This window comes from Eulemur rufifrons, chromosome 1, assembly GCF_041146395.1.
Source record: "Eulemur rufifrons isolate Redbay chromosome 1, OSU_ERuf_1, whole genome shotgun sequence".
Taxonomy (NCBI): Eukaryota; Metazoa; Chordata; class Mammalia; order Primates; family Lemuridae; genus Eulemur; species Eulemur rufifrons.
Genome location: NC_090983.1, coordinates 25650727 through 25667105, shown reverse-complemented (window position 1 = coordinate 25667105; position 16379 = coordinate 25650727). Strand labels below are relative to the sequence as shown.

General features: G+C 41.6%; 2 protein-coding genes across 2 annotated transcripts; both read right to left on the bottom strand.

Moving 5' to 3' along the window:
* Window positions 1-3059: 3059 nt before the first annotated feature.
* LOC138383047 (gamma-crystallin C) lies at window positions 3060-4668 on the bottom strand. Its single transcript, XM_069467825.1, has 3 exons — window positions 4624-4668; window positions 4271-4513; window positions 3060-3399 (listed from the first exon to the last, which is right to left on the bottom strand). The coding sequence occupies exons 1-3, from the start codon at window positions 4630-4632 to the stop codon at window positions 3127-3129; spliced, it is 525 nt and encodes a 174-aa protein (XP_069323926.1). The 5' UTR covers window positions 4633-4668; the 3' UTR covers window positions 3060-3126.
* Window positions 4669-12916: 8248 nt separating this feature from the next.
* Window positions 12917-14907, bottom strand: LOC138383032 (gamma-crystallin B). The gene is made up of 3 exons (XM_069467824.1): window positions 14861-14907; window positions 14529-14771; window positions 12917-13258 (listed from the first exon to the last, which is right to left on the bottom strand). The coding sequence occupies exons 1-3, from the start codon at window positions 14867-14869 to the stop codon at window positions 12983-12985; spliced, it is 528 nt and encodes a 175-aa protein (XP_069323925.1). The 5' UTR covers window positions 14870-14907; the 3' UTR covers window positions 12917-12982.
* Between the last annotated feature and the right edge of the window lie 1472 nt (window positions 14908-16379).

The window sequence follows — 16379 nt, the reverse complement described above, 5'->3', positions numbered from 1 at the left end:
CTTTTCTCTTACTAGCTGTGGGGACCTGGATGTGTCATTTAATTTAGCTAAAACTCAGGTTTTTTCACAAGTATTATAAATAATAGGCTTAATTTGTCCAGTATAGAATCTGCTTATATGATTGAGCTAATATTTTTTCCTTTAAGATAATGTTCTTCATTTTTTTTTTTTTTTTTTTTTTTTTGAGACAGAGTCTCACTCTGTTGCCCAGGCTAGAGTGAGTGCCGTGGCGTCAGCCTAGCTCACAGCAACCTCAAACTCCTGAGCTCAAGAGATCCTCCTGTCTCAGCCTCCCGAGTAGCTGGGACTACAGGCATGCACCACCATGCCCGGCTAATTTTTTCTATATATATTTTTAGCTGTCCATATAATTTCTTTCTATTTTTAGTAGAGATGGGGTCTCGCTCTTGCTCAGGCTGGTCTCGAACTCCTGAGCTCAAACGATCCGCCCACCTCGGCCTCCCAGAGTGCTAGGATTACAGGCGTGAGCCACCGCGCCCGGCCTATAATGTTCTTCATTAATACATTTTTTCCTGTAAAACTGTTATCCTCTTCTTGTGTCACATGACATTTTCATTTTAAATGAAGTAGTAATATTCAAGTACCTTCATCCCTGTCACCACTATCATTAACTATCATTAATCTTTATTGTTCTCTGAACATTTCACTAAAGATGTATGATTTACCAGTAAAGCCACAAAACTGACTGTAAAAGTGGTTGGAACCTTGTTCCTCTCCTGGAATTTTAAGGACGAAAAAGGCCATCTCATATTGGATTATAAGCTCACTGTAATTTTGTGTGAGGGAAAAGAAGTCATTTATAAAATGTTTGGATTATTTTTAGAATTTCTGATCCTTAAAAGATTTATATGTGAGTCTCAAGCACTTTTAACACAAGAAATAGGCAGTTTTTCTAGCTCTGGATCATTGTTAAAATTTTTCTCCAAATATCAGGAGGGACACTGGATTCACCTTGCCTGTTTCCCAAGACCAGCGGGCTGGAGACAGAAAGAAAGGAGCAGAAAGGAAGGGGACGGAATGGAGTGGGAGGAGGGGGCAGAAGGAAGCAGGGTCCCCTAAAGGCGGAAGTGATCCACAACCTATGACTACCTCCATCTTGGTCACATGTTCCCCAGCCAAAGGGCCAGAGGCAGGAAGTAGCTGCCCCTGTAATGCACCCTTCACCTGCTGTCGGTTGCAGCAAGGACAGAGTGTTTTCTATTCACAGGAAACTCTGTGTTCATTGAAAATGTTCTGAAGCAGAAAAGAAAAAAGTGTTGCAGAAAGGTAAGATATGTAAGAAAGTGTTAAATGTGTATGTCATGCCAGGAAAACACTATTCCCTCCCAAAATATTAAGGAATAAAAACATATACCACAAGAAATGTAAATAAATATTACTCCCTTTATTTCCCCAAGAAGTTTGTCATGGGATGATTTTAAAGCACTTAGTAAAAGTACTTGATAAATAAAAGTTTATCAAGTATGTATTATTTAGTATTTGGTAAGTATTTGACTTTTAATAAAGTGATTATATCTTATCATTTAGTGTTAGTATTTAGTATTATTTCTACCTAGAGCTCTGTGGTGGTAGATATGTAGAAATAATACAATACAAAATGCCTTTGTTTGTTTGTTTTAGTTGTTTTTTCAGCAGCCCATGGTAGGTGCTCAATAAATGGTAAAGATCCTAACTCAAAGAAAGCAGTTAGGATCTCTAGTGGCTAATACTTGGACAGAGTCTATTAAAATAAAAAATAAACTTGCACCATGAGCAGGCGGTCTCATTTCTAGGTCTCTATCCTCTTGAAATTATGGCATGTCAAGATAAAGGTATATGTACGATAATATTTTTTGGAGCATTGTTTGTAAGAACAACATTGAAAAAGCCCAATCACCAATGGAAAAATGATGAAATAATCTAGGGGACCTCTAAACAATGGATGCAATGCAGCCATGAAACAGAATAAGGTACTGACTTAGATATATGTCCGTGTTATAATACATTTTAAAAGCAAGTTGTGGAATAATATGTACAGCATGATTCCATTTTTGTAAAGAAAAGAAGCCTGTGTTTCATGAGATAGCTTTATAAACCAGGGGAAATTTTTAGAAAGGTGCCCACCAACTATAAATAGGACTTAGCAACAAAGAATGTCAGAAGGACGCCCTCAACTTCTTCCTTTATAGAATTTGTAAAGTAGGAAGATTATGGGTAGCTTTTACTTTGAAGAGAAATTTTCAAGTTAAAAATAAATGAATTCTCTACTGATAAAAAATTTTTCAATTTCTTGCTTTTTTTTTTTTAATTTACAGGGCTTTGCTTATGAGCAAGATTTTAGTTTAATCAAAGACTTTAAATCTGAGCCTATTTTTTTTTTGTAGTTAAAAGACTTTTTATGTTTGTGGCCCATTATATCATGCATGTCTATGTAATAGATTGATATGTATCTCATTAATTTATTTGCATTAGCTGGTGCCATGTATAGCCATGCAGTTTCCGTACTTCACACAGTGTTTGGACCAGAGGTGGTACTGGCTAAGAGTTATAGTCCGGGTCAGGAGCTGTGTTAGAGGAAGACAGATGGTCTTTAACTTTGTACAAAGGCATGGCAATGGCCAATGGCAGCTCTTGCATTAGTTCTACAATACTGTGCTTGAAAGTAAACAAAACCACAATTGCTTATATAGTCTAATCAGGTCATTTGCCAAGTTAGCCTTGACGTCACCGCTCATCTGACTTTGCCTTTGGTGGCCTCCTTCACTTCTTGGGTCAGAAGAAACTTCTGGAATATTATTCCTCAAGGCACTTGGCTGAATGCCTCCCTTCTCACTAGTCAGCCAACTCCCATGTCTCTAGCATTGACCTCCCTCTTCTTTCTCGGGCAGGCCACATCCCGCCTCCACTCCCACTTCTGAGTCTTGTTCAGACTCACTCTACCTTGAAGTTCTTCGTGAACAGACCCCCCTCTCTTCCCCCATTCACTTCTCAAACTTTAACAAGGAGCATTGACAGGTGAATCGATTTGCACACAAGGAAAGAAAAACAGAAGTCAGCAATTGCCAACAATACAGACTAAATACTTTATTAGGTTCCAAAATGAGAAAATGGTAGTGTTAACCTATTTTAGTATAAATCCACCGCTCTCCGCAAAGAGCCTGCCTTGGCATCCATGGCCCCCCATTCCTGGGGCCGCCTGTACTCTTGGGGCCTCAGCAGGTACTGGCGCCCGCGGTAGTTGGGCATCTCATAGAGGACCCAGGAGCCCTCCAGCACGTGGACGGAGCGGACCTCGCTGAGGTGGAAGCGGTCCTGGATGCTGGAGCAGTCGTCACTCAGCTCGCTCATGAGGCCTTTGTGGTCTTCTCTCTCGTACAGCCGAATCCTGTGGGAGCTTGCCTGCTCGGTCCACAGAAAGGAGGGTCAGAAAATGCAAATGAGCCTCTTCCGGAATTCATCCAACCAAACAACAGATGAGCTTGGTAGTTGGGGCATGGGATTGTCAATGTAAAATTTAGACGCTGAGATTGCTGTGTTAGCATTTAACAAATACTTGCACGCTCATTTTCTATTTCCTGTCTAGGAGATGGAATTTTTAGTAGGTTCAAACTCCCAGTAAAAATTCATCAAGAACTCACATGTCTTGATTCCTAACTCCCTATGTTAACTAGAACCTATATTTTGGGGGAAAATAGAAATAATTTATTTTGACTAGTATTCTTTTCCTAAGAGTATTATCCCTCAAATTTATGCATATATAAAATTACTGCTAAAGTAGGATTTTAAAAATAATGTACTTCAGGGGAAAGTTAGTTTAAATAGTCACTTGGAACCAGAATTCAACTGGTTTTCCAAATAAGAAAATTATCTTTTCCAAAGTTGGACCTGACTAGTCCACAGTGGAATCTATCTAATTCATTCATCAGAAATTCCTTTACTATGGGTAAAATAATTTGCTGGAAATATTGCCTTCGTATGCCCCACCAGCTTCCCATTTGCAAGTTTTATATCCCATTATGATATTACATTTGTTACAGACAATTTTGATCTAATAGTAGTAAAAATTAAAAATAAAACGAACACTTCCTCTAAGTGGACTCTTCCTTACATTGTGTGCTGTTTTTGTGCATGTATCTATCTGAGCTTAGGCAGGAATCTAAAGCCCACTTAACCCTTAGGTATTTTTAGAGGCAACCCCCCTCACTCTAACCCACATCAATACCACAGTGAGGACACTCAGGCAGCGGGACGGAAATCAAGCGGCACTCACTTGCGGGATGAGGCGGCAGGAGCGGATGGAGTCGCTGAGGCCCATCCACTGCTGGTAGTCGGGGTACTCGCCGCGCCGCAGGAAGTACTGGTGGCCCTGGTAGTTGGGGCGCTCGTAGAGCATCCAGCAGCCGCTGTCCACCCGGATGGAGTTGCAGCGGCTGAAGTAGGTCTGCAGGTTGGGGCAGTCGCTGTTGCATTCGTAGCAGCGGCCCTGGAAACTCCGGTCCTCGTAGAATGTGATCTGCAAAAGAGGAATAATTCCAAATTAAATCATTTGCTCCCCATAGACCTTGTCTAAAGGCTCCCCCTCCCCACCCCGCCCTCTGCTTATTTAATTTGTGTCCTGCTCACCTTCCCCATGGCTGGTTGACACAGATGACACGAGAGCAGTGCGATGGGGCTGGCGGCCACAGCGGGTCTATATAGCAGGACGGCTGTGCTGCTGCGTTGGCAAGAACAACACAAAAGGGGCCCGCGCGGGTAAGGGGATTTTATGGATCCCTTTTACGTGCTGCATTCAGTGGAAATGATTGTAGATTTTGCCCTCGTTCTCTGGTATATTCTAACACTGTCCTGTATGTGCTGCTCTCTGTTGCTTTTATTTGGATTCTTAGTGTTTTCTAAGTTTATCAGCAAATCAGCCTGAACTTTTGACCTGAAATGCATGGCTCCACACATATGATTCAATTATACCCGTGAATTTTCTGGGAAAAATCTATGCCTTTATAGAAGTGCTCCGTAATTCCCGAGAGGTTGTTGGTGAGACAGAATGTCACACACACTGACTAATTTCCCTTGATCAAAGAGACGCTCTAGCTTTAATTCTTTTTTTCTTTACATGATTTGCCAATCTAGTGAGGGCACAAATCTAGAATCTTATCTGGGCCAGTTTTGACTGTGTAGATAGATAGCTATTGACTTCCCCTTTCGAGTGGGCACTTCAGTAACTAGAAATCAGCCTCTGGTAGTCAAATTAGGATAAGAATCAGGGGAAAGGTTTCCAAGGCCATCAGGCCTAATACTGAGAAGTACTGTGTATAGTGCTTTGTGGATTGCCTCCCCTTTCCCCAGGGTAGGGGGAGGCTGCACAGCTTCACCAGCAAGACTGTTAGCTTTGGATCAGACTGCCTAGATGCACAAGGCCCACCGAGTAGCTGCGTGAACGTGGCAAGTCATGTAACCTCTCAGAGCATGAGTTATCTCATGGGATATAGTATGATTAGTGAGGAAGGAAGGAAGGAAAAGAAAGCAAGCAAGCAGCCTCTGACATTTGGAAGCTGGCTTGACACAGTGAGGATATATTATTCCCCTATTAGACATAAACAATCTCACAGGGTACCAACTTCAGACCAGGTGACTCTGAGACCATGGGGAAATGAAATTAAATAAGGCCACTTCATAATTTTGTCTAGGTACAGACAAAAACAAAGTCAATGTGCCTCCCACAGAATACCAAATACCCCTTCTCTCAGCCAAAATGACTAACTGCTTCTTCTTTATCAATTGTCAGTTTATCCTCATCTAGTCTCCCCTCCCTATGGGTAGGGTTTATTGAGATAACCAATCATAAAATTAATCCTGCTTTCTGACACCATCCAGTCTACAATTAACCCTGGCTTGTTTAGACCCTTCCCCAAATCACCCAACCAAAATACAAATCCTATAACTGGTTCTTTCTAAACCTCTTACTGAGACATTCCATGATTCCCTGTGGAGCATGTGCTTCTGTGTTGCAAGTAATAAACCCAATTTTTTTAAAGACAGGTGTGTTCCTGGTGGTCTTTAGCTAAAAGGACATTGATCTGAATAAATGGGATTATGTGTATAATGTATTTGTCACATACTTGGCACAAATGAACACTGAATAAATGTTTGATATTAATAATAGAGTGACATTATTAAGGATGACTTTGACCTCTTTATCTCTTTCAAAGACATTTAATCCTCTAAAAGATTCCTGAAAAATTTAACCTCTATGGAAACATTTTGTAGTTTAAAAAAAAAAGCAGGCTTGGAAGGGTCTTTCAAACTCATTAGTGGTTTCCAAACTCTAGTGTGCATAACAATTACCTTGCTTGTTAAAAATGCAAATTAAGGCCAGGCGCGGTGGCTCACGCCTGTAATCCTAGCACTCTGGGAGGCCGAGGCGGGAGGATAGCTCGAGGTCAGGTCAGGAGTTCGAGACCAGCCTGAGCAAGAATGAGACCCCCATCTCTACTAAAAATAGAAAGAAATTATATGGACAACTAAAAATATATATAGAAAAAATTAGCTGGGCATGGTGGCGCATGCCTGTAGTCCCAGCTACTCTGGAGGCTGAGGCAGTAGGATCGCTTAAGCCCAGGAGTTTGAGGTTGCTGTGAGCTAGGCTGACGCCACAGCACTCGCTCTAGCCTGGGCAACAGAGTGAGACTCTGTTTCAAAAAACAAACAAACAAAAAAATGCAAATTACCAGTCTCCACCCTCTGGCCATTTTCATTAGATCAGGAGAAGATCCCAAAATCTGTATTTTTTAAAAAAATTTATAAAAGTTATCTGGCTAATTTGTTTTTATTTTTAGTAGAGACAGGGTCTCGCTCTTGCTCTGGCTGGTCTTGAACTTCTGAGCTCAAGCGATCCTCCCACCTTAGCCTCCCAGAGTGCTAGGATTACAGGCCTAGCCCCAAAATTTGTATTTTTAACTAACACTGAATAGTTCTTGTACCAAACTTTTAAAAACACTACTATGGTTTATTCCTTCATTTTTCGATAAGCAAATCATGTGTTTTAGCCATTGTCAGACAATGCTTTATTAGCACTTGTACTAACATTCTCTTTAAACATGAAGGAACAAATGCTCTCTGCTTTGTAGCACTCTTCCGTGTTCCGTAAAGTTTCACATGTGCATAATGAGAGAATCAAAGCAGAAATACCAGCCCTTAAATGTCAGCTTTATTAAGGCAGGAAAAGTGATAAAGGGGCCAGAATAATGCATACTATGGAACTTTACTCTTCTACCAGAATGGCATAGTCTTGAATTTTTCCAACCTGTTTCCAGATCTTTCTCCTTCTCTTCTCTGTCCCTGCCGCCCCCTCCACACCCACCCACCACCCACTGCAGCTGCTTCACTTAGGATCTCACCATATCTCAGTGGGGCTTTCCCCGGCCTCCTGACTCTGCCTTGTCTTGCCTTCCTCCGGGCTGCCTTCTGCCAGGATTCTGGGGTGATGAGAATCGACACACCTCAAGTCATGCCGCTCATCTGCTTTCATGAAACACTTCACTGACTCCCACCTTCTCCAGGGCGAGTAGCGATTCCTCAGCATGGCACACACCTGATCTGACCGCCTCTGTCTGTCCCTACACTTTCTGCCTAGTCACAGTGAACCACCCGCTTGTCATTTCCCAAATGCACAATGTTATTGTTTTTCAACATATTGATCCTTCTCACTGAGACATCGGTTCTCTATTCTTCACCCAGAGAAATTTTACCCTTTCAAGTCTCAGCTCAAGCGCCAATTCTTCTGTAAAGATTTTCATGAACCCTTCCTAATCTTCTGGGCTGAATTTAATACTGCTTCCTTAGTTCCCCAAGCATCATGTTCATACAACTATAGTGGTAGCTATCACTTATCTAGTTATTTTGTTTAGACATCAGCCCCTCAAAATAGATGGGAGAGCCCCATGAGGGCAGGGACTATCCTGTCTTTATTTTTGTATTCTCACTCATTGGCAAAACGACCTACACATAAAAGTTACTCAATAAGTGCTCAGAGGATATGTGAATGTTATTCCCTAGTCTGAAATTCATTGTTGTAATGGTCCACAGGGCCTATTTCAAATGCTCAGCCTACTCAAGTATACACACATCAAAGGTCAGCACTTGCGGATTTTCAATGTGTAGGATGACATAAGCACCCTGCCCTTGATCTATTTAATGGGACTTTGTAACAGTGGAGATGGTAAGCAAAAGGAAGAAAACAGAGATGCTGTATTGTCCTCTAAACCCTCCTCTCCTTAGTAATTCTATTTTTATGTCTTCCGAGATGACAAATTAATGTGACAACAGCATCAACCTATCCCAGAAGTTGCTAGTGTCTGAGGTTCAGTCAACAGTTGATTTTACCACTCACCTTCCTGCTTCTTAGTGATTAATGTAGCATTTGTATCATATTCAGTCGTGCTTCTCTTAATGATGGGGATACATTCTGAGAAATGCAACAGTAGGCAATTTTGTTGCTGCACAAACATCATATTTACACAAACCTAGGTGGTACAGCCTGCTACACATCCAGGCTGTATGGTACAGCCTAACGTTCCTAGGCTACAAACCTGTACACCATGTTACTGTACTGAATACTGTAGGCAATTGTGACACAATGGGAAGTGTTTGTGTCTCTAAATGTAGAAAAGGTACAGTAAAAATGAGGTATAAAAGATAAAACATGGTACACTCGTGTAGTACAGGACACTTACCATGGATGGAGCTTGCAGAACTGAAAGTTGCTCTGGATGAGTCAGTGAGTGGTGAGTGAATATAAAGGCCTAGGACATTATTGTACCCTACTGTAGGCATTACAAACATTATACACTTAGGCTACACAAAATTTATAAAATTTTTCTTCTTCAATAATATATTAGCCTCAGCTTACTGTAACTTTTTTACTTTATAAACTTTTTGACTTTTTAAAACTTTTTTACTCTTTTGTAATAACATTTAGCTTAAAACACAAACACATTGGACAGCTGTACAAAAATATTTTCTTTCTTTTTACTCTTTTTCTATAAGACATTTTCTATTAAATTTTTTTTTTTACTTTTTAAACTGTTTTGGTTAAAAACTAAGCCACAAACACACACATTAGCCTAGGTCTACACAGGGTCATCAGTATTACTGTCTTCCACCTCCACATCTTGTTCCACTGCTCTTCAGGAGCAATAAACACACGGAGCTGTCATCTCTTATGACAACAATGCCATCTTCCAGAACATCTTCTGAAGGACCTGCCTGAGGCTGTTTTACAGTTAACTTTTTTTTTTAATAAGTAAAAGGACATTCTAAAATAATGATAAAAGGTATAGTATAGTAAATATATAAATATATAAACCAGTAACATAGTCGTTTATTATCAAGTGTTATATACTGTATATAATTGTATGTGATATACTTTTTTATACAACTGGCAGTGCAGTAGGTTTGTTTACACCAGCATCAACACAAACACATGAGTAATGTGTTGCGCTAAGATGTTACAATGTCACTAGGTGATGTGAATTTTTCAGCTCCGTTATAATCTTACGGAACCACCATTGTATATGTGGGCCACTGTTGACCAAAATGCTGTTACTAGTGCATGACTGTACATGCTTGGTTAAATAAGTAGAGGTCATTTTGATGATGACCATGTAGACCAAAGTGTCCTAAGTGAAGAGACTAGACAAGGGACCAAGAATTACCATCATAGCATCAGCCTCTGGTTCTCTTTGATGACTGTGCATCAAATGCCCAGAAGACAGACTAATCATTGATCCACCCAGTCTGCTTGACTCCTAATAGTATTCCTTTTGGAACAAATTGACAGTACATTCCTTCTTGTTTAAGCAACAGGTGGTTGTGATTGTGATTGTCACTTCTGCTTTGACAAACCCACAAAGAAGAAAATTCGAACTCCCAAGGTCTGAAAAGGAGAGAGAATAGTACACATACTAACATGAGGACCTAAACCCATGGTAGCAGGGCAGCAAAACTGGAGAAGGGGCCCACAATGCGGAGAGCCCTTTGAGGGCATAACTCAGAACGGTAGTCCTTGGCACTCCTTTATGGAATAGCTGCTATTTCAGTTTTTTTTGTTTTTGTTTTTTTGCTTAGTGGGCCTTTTATAAGATTAGATAAGCAACAGAAAATCATAGATTCAAAGGGAGAAAAGAGGGAAAAAAGGAAGAAAAAGATTTAAATCTGGACTTAGCATTATAAACTAGGAAATGCAGGAAATACTGGTGTGTGTAGGGTACCTGGAGTACAGTATGTAGGCTAACACTGGGGTTAACTCAGATTGTTGGCTTGTCTTCATGGGGAAAAGTTTAGTGGGATCCTGTAGGATATGCCTCCTTCCATTCTACCCTTTGAGGTCCGAGTATTTGCTTTAGAGAGGAGGGAGAGAAAGAGTAAAGGGTAGAATTCAGGGTTAGTTTGGGCATAATCCCTTCCCCAAGCCACTTTCCACTATTGACTTTCTCTTTATGTTGGAATTAGGAGGAGAACATCTTTCTCTTTTCCTGTATCCCAGAGGTGGGAGCAACCAATTTTCAAGAATAATGACTTGGCCAAAGAGATCCAGGGACTCTAATTTTATGCACTTCCAGTTCGGGTGTTTCAGGATCATTTCCATGCCTGAAGTCTCTGATTTTATGCCTACAAGGCAAATAGTATAAAATTCAGCACCCCAAGAAGCTTTTGGTTTTCTAATTCCTGTTTGACATATTATTATTGGCAAACAGAGGACTCTGATGAATGTCTCCCAGAAGCCAATCCTAGTGTTTAGAGTTTAAAGGTTACAGAACTGGGATTTAAGAAGACTTAATACTAAATAATTCTAGAATCTATTTTTAAAGGAAGAAAACTTTATATATATTTATATACTATATATACACAGTAGGCTAATTATGCATCCCAGTTTGCCTAGAATATTCCTGATTCATGCCTCTTGTCTCAGTGTAATTATTAATAGTACATCCTTTTGCTCTCAAAAATGACCAAGTTTAAATTAAAAATTATATGTTTGCTCTGTTTATAAGCCCCTTGGGTGTTGGACAGGGAGACCCTGAGGACATGGGATGGAAGGAGACTATAAAAAATGAACAGCCCTGTGGTATGGCTAAGAACCAAGAAAAGAGGAGTAAGGAAAGGAGAGAAAGCAGCCCACCTAGCCCTAGGTTGGGGCCCATAGACCATCTAAAGCAGGGCCATCTAATATTAAATTTGATGTCGATGTGTTGTTATGATGTAAACTTGCATCTGTGTCCCCAGAACTTCTATAATAAAGGCAGCTGCACACATCAATGTCACATGTGAGAGATGGTTCAGGAGTTAAAGGAAAAGGAGCTCTGTCTCCCATCTGGGTCAGCGTGGTGCATGAGGACAGTGTCAAGACAACCCTCCAGTGCCCAGGCAGGAGTTCAGAGTGGAGGGCTGCTGGGAGGAGCATAAAACCACTCATTCCTTCTCCAGAATTATAAGAGACATTGGGTTATAGTTGTGTTGGAAGAAGTGAGTACACAAAACTCCCAATCCAGGTGGGGTGGGATTTGATCCAATTCATTAGAATCTCAAAGGATGGGATACTGCTGATGAATTTTGACCTGAAGTCATCGGTTTCATTGGTGAACTATATATGAAACAGCCCTAAGAAACTTATTTAATTACTGCAGGATGTTTTTTTGAGGATTATGTTTACTCACTACTCTCCAGGACCCACAAGAAAACTTTCTTTTAGGTTTCAGTATTTGGAATGATTAGGCTTATCTTGAATAATTAATTAATTTGTCTAATGCTGTTTCCTTCTTTGTCTTGACTACTGGATCCAAATCTGGATCTACCTGCAGTAAGCATAGCACCTTACAGCACACAACTTTCGTGGCTCCATCTCATCTCTCCTACTATCATTTGTCCTCTGATCCAATTCCCTCATTTACTTATTTTTAATTTTTAAAATTTATTAAATTGTGTGTATGTGTGTATATGTATATATATGCTGTATATATATCTATAGTATATAAATATGCATAAAGTTTTCTTTCTTGAAAAATAGATATATTTTTTAGAGACAGGCTTTCACTATGTTGCCCGGGCTGGACTTGAACCCCCAGGCTCAAGCAATCCTCCCACTTCAGCCTCCTGAGGAGCTGGGACTACAGGCCCACATCACAACCCCCAGCTAACCTGCTAACCCTAATCCATTTTTAAAAACTAAAGGGAACAAATATATAGTCAACAAACAAATTTCTCCAAAAAATTTCAATTTCTTATTTTCCATTTAGTATTATTTTCTATGTATACTCACAATACTTTACTTCCTATAAAAATGATCTGAGGCTGTTTCCCCGTCTACATGTGGTTTTGGTAAATGTCCTGAGATTCTTCCACAAAGCACATATAGCAAAGAGATAGTGAATTATATTTGGACTGAAAAATCTCAGAGGAATGAGGTGTTAGAAATGGAATTGGGAGAAAAGGATGTTGACTATCAGAAGGATGAGAAATGCAATAGTGGGAATGTTCCTGTTTGTGTGCTTGTTTATGGAGCTGAAGGAAGAGTCTAGATGCTGAGAATGACTTTCCTCATTAGCTAAGACTTGGACTGTATAGGAAAGACAAACAGGGATAACCAGGAGGGATAACTTGAGCTGTTTCAAAAAGTACCAATTCATCATTGTAGCTGAAACACGTCCTTGTGAGAGTAACCATAAGTGGCCTTAGCCCAACTGAATAGAACTTTTCTTTGAGGCTGCATGTTTTGGTCATCAGAAGAGTGCTGGAAATAATATCCTCTGCAATATTCCCCCATTAGAGGTTGCTTCCCATCTTGAAAATGGTTCTTATGTTTGGCCAAGTGTCATTGTTTATGAATGCTTCATAGATTGAAGGAAAGACAGGACTCTCTTAGTGCCAGAAACACAAGCTAAAATATTTTATTACATTCTAAAGGAGAGAAGCAGAGAATATAAATACTTCAGTAAAAATCCGTGACTCGTCTGAAAGAGCCAACTTTGGCATTTGTAGCCCCCCAGTCGACATATCTCCTGTACTCCCCTGGCCTCAGCAGGTACTGCCTCCCCCTGTAGTTGGGCATCTCGTAGAGGATCCAGTAGCCCTCCAGCACGTTGAGGGATTGGACTTCAGTGAGGCGGAAGTGGTCCTGAACAGAGAGACAGTCCTCTGTGATCTCTGACATTTGTCCTCTGAAGTCCTCTCTCTCGTAGATCCTCATCCTGTGAGCGCCGGAGTGCTGGGTTGGCAGATAGAAAATAAACACAAACAGAAAGAAATTAAAGTTCTAGCCCCTGCATCTCCATGGCCACACCTGCCCAGAACTCTGAATCGAAGTTTGCTTCCAGAACAACCATGTTGCAGAGTTAAGGAGCCTTCCCACCGCCCGCTGTCCACCGCTCATGGGTCTAGCGGTTCATGCGCAAAGGTAGGGAGGAACGGAGCTCAGCGGCCCTTGCGCTGCTATCCGCCAGTCCCCGGTCCTTGGGAATCGAGGTTTGCTTAAAACAAAATTTATCTCATCACTTCTGTGCTTGTGATTTGAGAAGGCCCTTCTCAACGGAGAAAATTGAGAGTCATTAGAAAGCTAAGTATCTTTTAATTTATTATTGTTCTTGTTAAAAAGCTATTGACATTTAGCTATTTCCCATAAAACTGATGTGTTGGTTTTCAGGTATGCTATGGAGCAAAGGACTATTAAGGTCTTATGAAAAATAAGATGACATATTTTCCTTTTCTCTGTTTTCATAACCTCAGTTGCAGTTCAGATTTCAAACTGTCTGGCTCTTAGGCTTCCTTTCTGGCCTCCTACTCTGCACTTACTCATGTCCCTCAGCACCAAGAGTCACCTTCATTGAGGTCTGTTTTGACAACACTGTATCCCAGGCCTCCCACACTCCACAATTCTAAGAACTCTGCAGTCACTCCCCAGAAAATACTGACTCTCAAACTTATAGTTTTGGATTTGACCTTTCCGCTAATTTGTACCTCTAAGTGAGCTAATAGTTACTGACCACTGAATTGGAAAAGAAATCCAAAGATAGGGGCCTATCTTCTCTAGAAAGAATAATCAAATAGAAAAGTAAGGCAAAGCAAGCAAAAAGTACTTTTAATCAACTACAGAGTCCCAGATCGCATTTCTATATTTTGATCTATTAGATTTCTGACTTGGTATGGCTTGAAATGAACATTTAAGAAATTATATCTTAAACAGATGGTAACTTCAGTCTCCTCATGTCCTGCTTTTTCTTAATTAGTCTTTGGTCTTTCAATTTCTGATTACATTTAAAATATAAAATCTGGGAACATGTGATTTAAAAAAAAAAAAAACACCACAAAGTTTACGAAGCACAGCTTCACATCTGAGACCGCCTTCTAGACTGGACTGCGCGCGCTGTGCGGCACTTCCACTTCCTGTCCGCTAGTTGGAATTATTTGGCTTAAGAATGATATTTTCAAATAGCTTTTATTTCCAAAAAGATGAAAGGCAAAGACAGAGCTCCACTCACGGGGGGGATGAGGCGGCAGGAGCGGATGGAGTCGCTGAGGCCCATCCACTGCTGGTAGTCGGGGTAGTCGCCGCGCCGCAGGAAGTACTGGTGGCCCTGGTAGTTGGGGCGCTCGTAGAGCATCCAGCAGCCGCTGTCCACCCGGATGGAGTTGCAGCGGCTGAAGAAGGGCTGCAGGTTGGCGCAGTCGCTGGTGCATTCGTAGCAGCGGCCCTGGAAGCCCCGGTCCTCGTAGAAGGTGATCTGCAAAACGGAAGCGGTGGGAGCATGGAGCTCTTTGCCCTCATTGAGAATGCTGCGTCAGGGCTGGGCATCAGGTACCCGGGACTTACCTTTCCCATTTTGGAGAGAGTAAGCAGAGGTTCTCTCGGTGCTGTGTGGGACTGGGGGAACGTCGCTGTATATATAGCAGCCCTGACTGCTGCCTCCACAGGAAATCACACAAAAGGGCCCATTTCGGTGAGTAAGGGGATTTGCAAGCTCCCCGCTCTCCCTCCCCCGGGTCATTGGGGTTGGCTGAATGGTTTACTCTCATTCTTTCTGGTAGGTTCGGGTTGTTCTAATTCACTGAAGCTGTTGTTGCCATCAAAATGAAAAGAGTCTTTACTCTTAGTTGAGCAAAAGGATGAGCGAAATTCTATCCCCATGCTTTTATTTTATAGCTTACTCTGCTTAACTGACTTCTCAAAGGTCATGAAACTAAGCAATGGATTCTGCTCAGGGATTGGTGGTGGTTTTTTTTTTTTTTTTTTTTAGCCAGACTTTAAATAACAAGAAATCTTAAGGACGAGGGAGGGAATCAGGTGAAGTAAACTGTGAAAGTGCTTTGAAAACCGTAAAGCTTAGTTCAAATTCAAGATTCTGTGACCGTCATTGTTGTTATTTTGGGGCTTATCTGGAATAAAATTGATACTGGACTGGAAATTCATAGGATCCTGGAGGGTGGGAATTCTCTCTTGTTCATTTCTGACCAGAGCTGAGCCTGAGAGCATAGGATTCGCACATGGTAGGCCCTCCACACTTGGCTTTGACCTGAACAAAAGAAGACAGCTGTGGCCTTTCTCCCTTTCTCACATCTCCTGAGGGCCTAAATCCTTCCATCTGCTGGGGGCTGTCCGGAGCCCAGCTTGCTCTTTGGTGTCCCTGCCCTGCTTTAATTGTCACCGCCAAGTGGCTGATAGGTCTCCTTGAAGGATGGGACCAAATTGGGGCTCAGAGTTGAAATCTCTTCCCGACAGACGGACATTCTACAGTGGGAATAGCTGGATTAGCCTTGGTAAGTGGAGTTAATGCATAGCCTTCATCCCTGCCACCGTGAACACTCTGTTAATGAGCTCACTGCAATACTAGGGTGGCTGCTGGCAGAGGCTGGCTGACATCAAATGACCAAATCATTCGGTCTACTTGATTGTGTAGTGCCTCTTTCATGGTGGATGCCCTCCACTGGGCATTAACATGGAATACAACCATCTTCACACTTTGTGCTCACTCCCATCTCTCCATACACTTGCCTCTATCCCAGACCTTCGTATCCCCACTCTTCTAATCTTTCTCCTTCCAGGCCCCGGACCAGCCAGCCAAGCCACTCGTATGTGCTCAATTATTCCACATATGTCCTGACCTCAGGCTACTTTTCTGTCCACACAGAGAGGATGACCAGGTGCACTGCCTCCAGGTTGGGAGGATTTCCCTCACTGCTGTTTTTAGGACCACTTCCAAGTGAGCTGTTAGGCAGCAGTACTCCATTTTTGGCTTACACCCACATACCAAGTCAATCCATCAGTGAACCAAGCTCAGCCTTTTTCCTCCTCTGTCAGCTGGCCAGAAGGGATCCTTGCATGCATTAGTAAG

Excerpts from the sequence above, each read along its gene's own strand:
- LOC138383047 (XM_069467825.1), bottom strand. Across the intron at positions 3,400-4,270 it reads CCTGCCGCCTCATCCCGCAA|GCAAGCTCCCACAGGATTCG; the intron begins GTGAGTGCCGCT and ends TGGACCGAGCAG.
- LOC138383032 (XM_069467824.1), bottom strand. Across the intron at positions 13,259-14,528 it reads CCTGCCGCCTCATCCCCCCC|CACTCCGGCGCTCACAGGAT; the intron begins GTGAGTGGAGCT and ends CTGCCAACCCAG.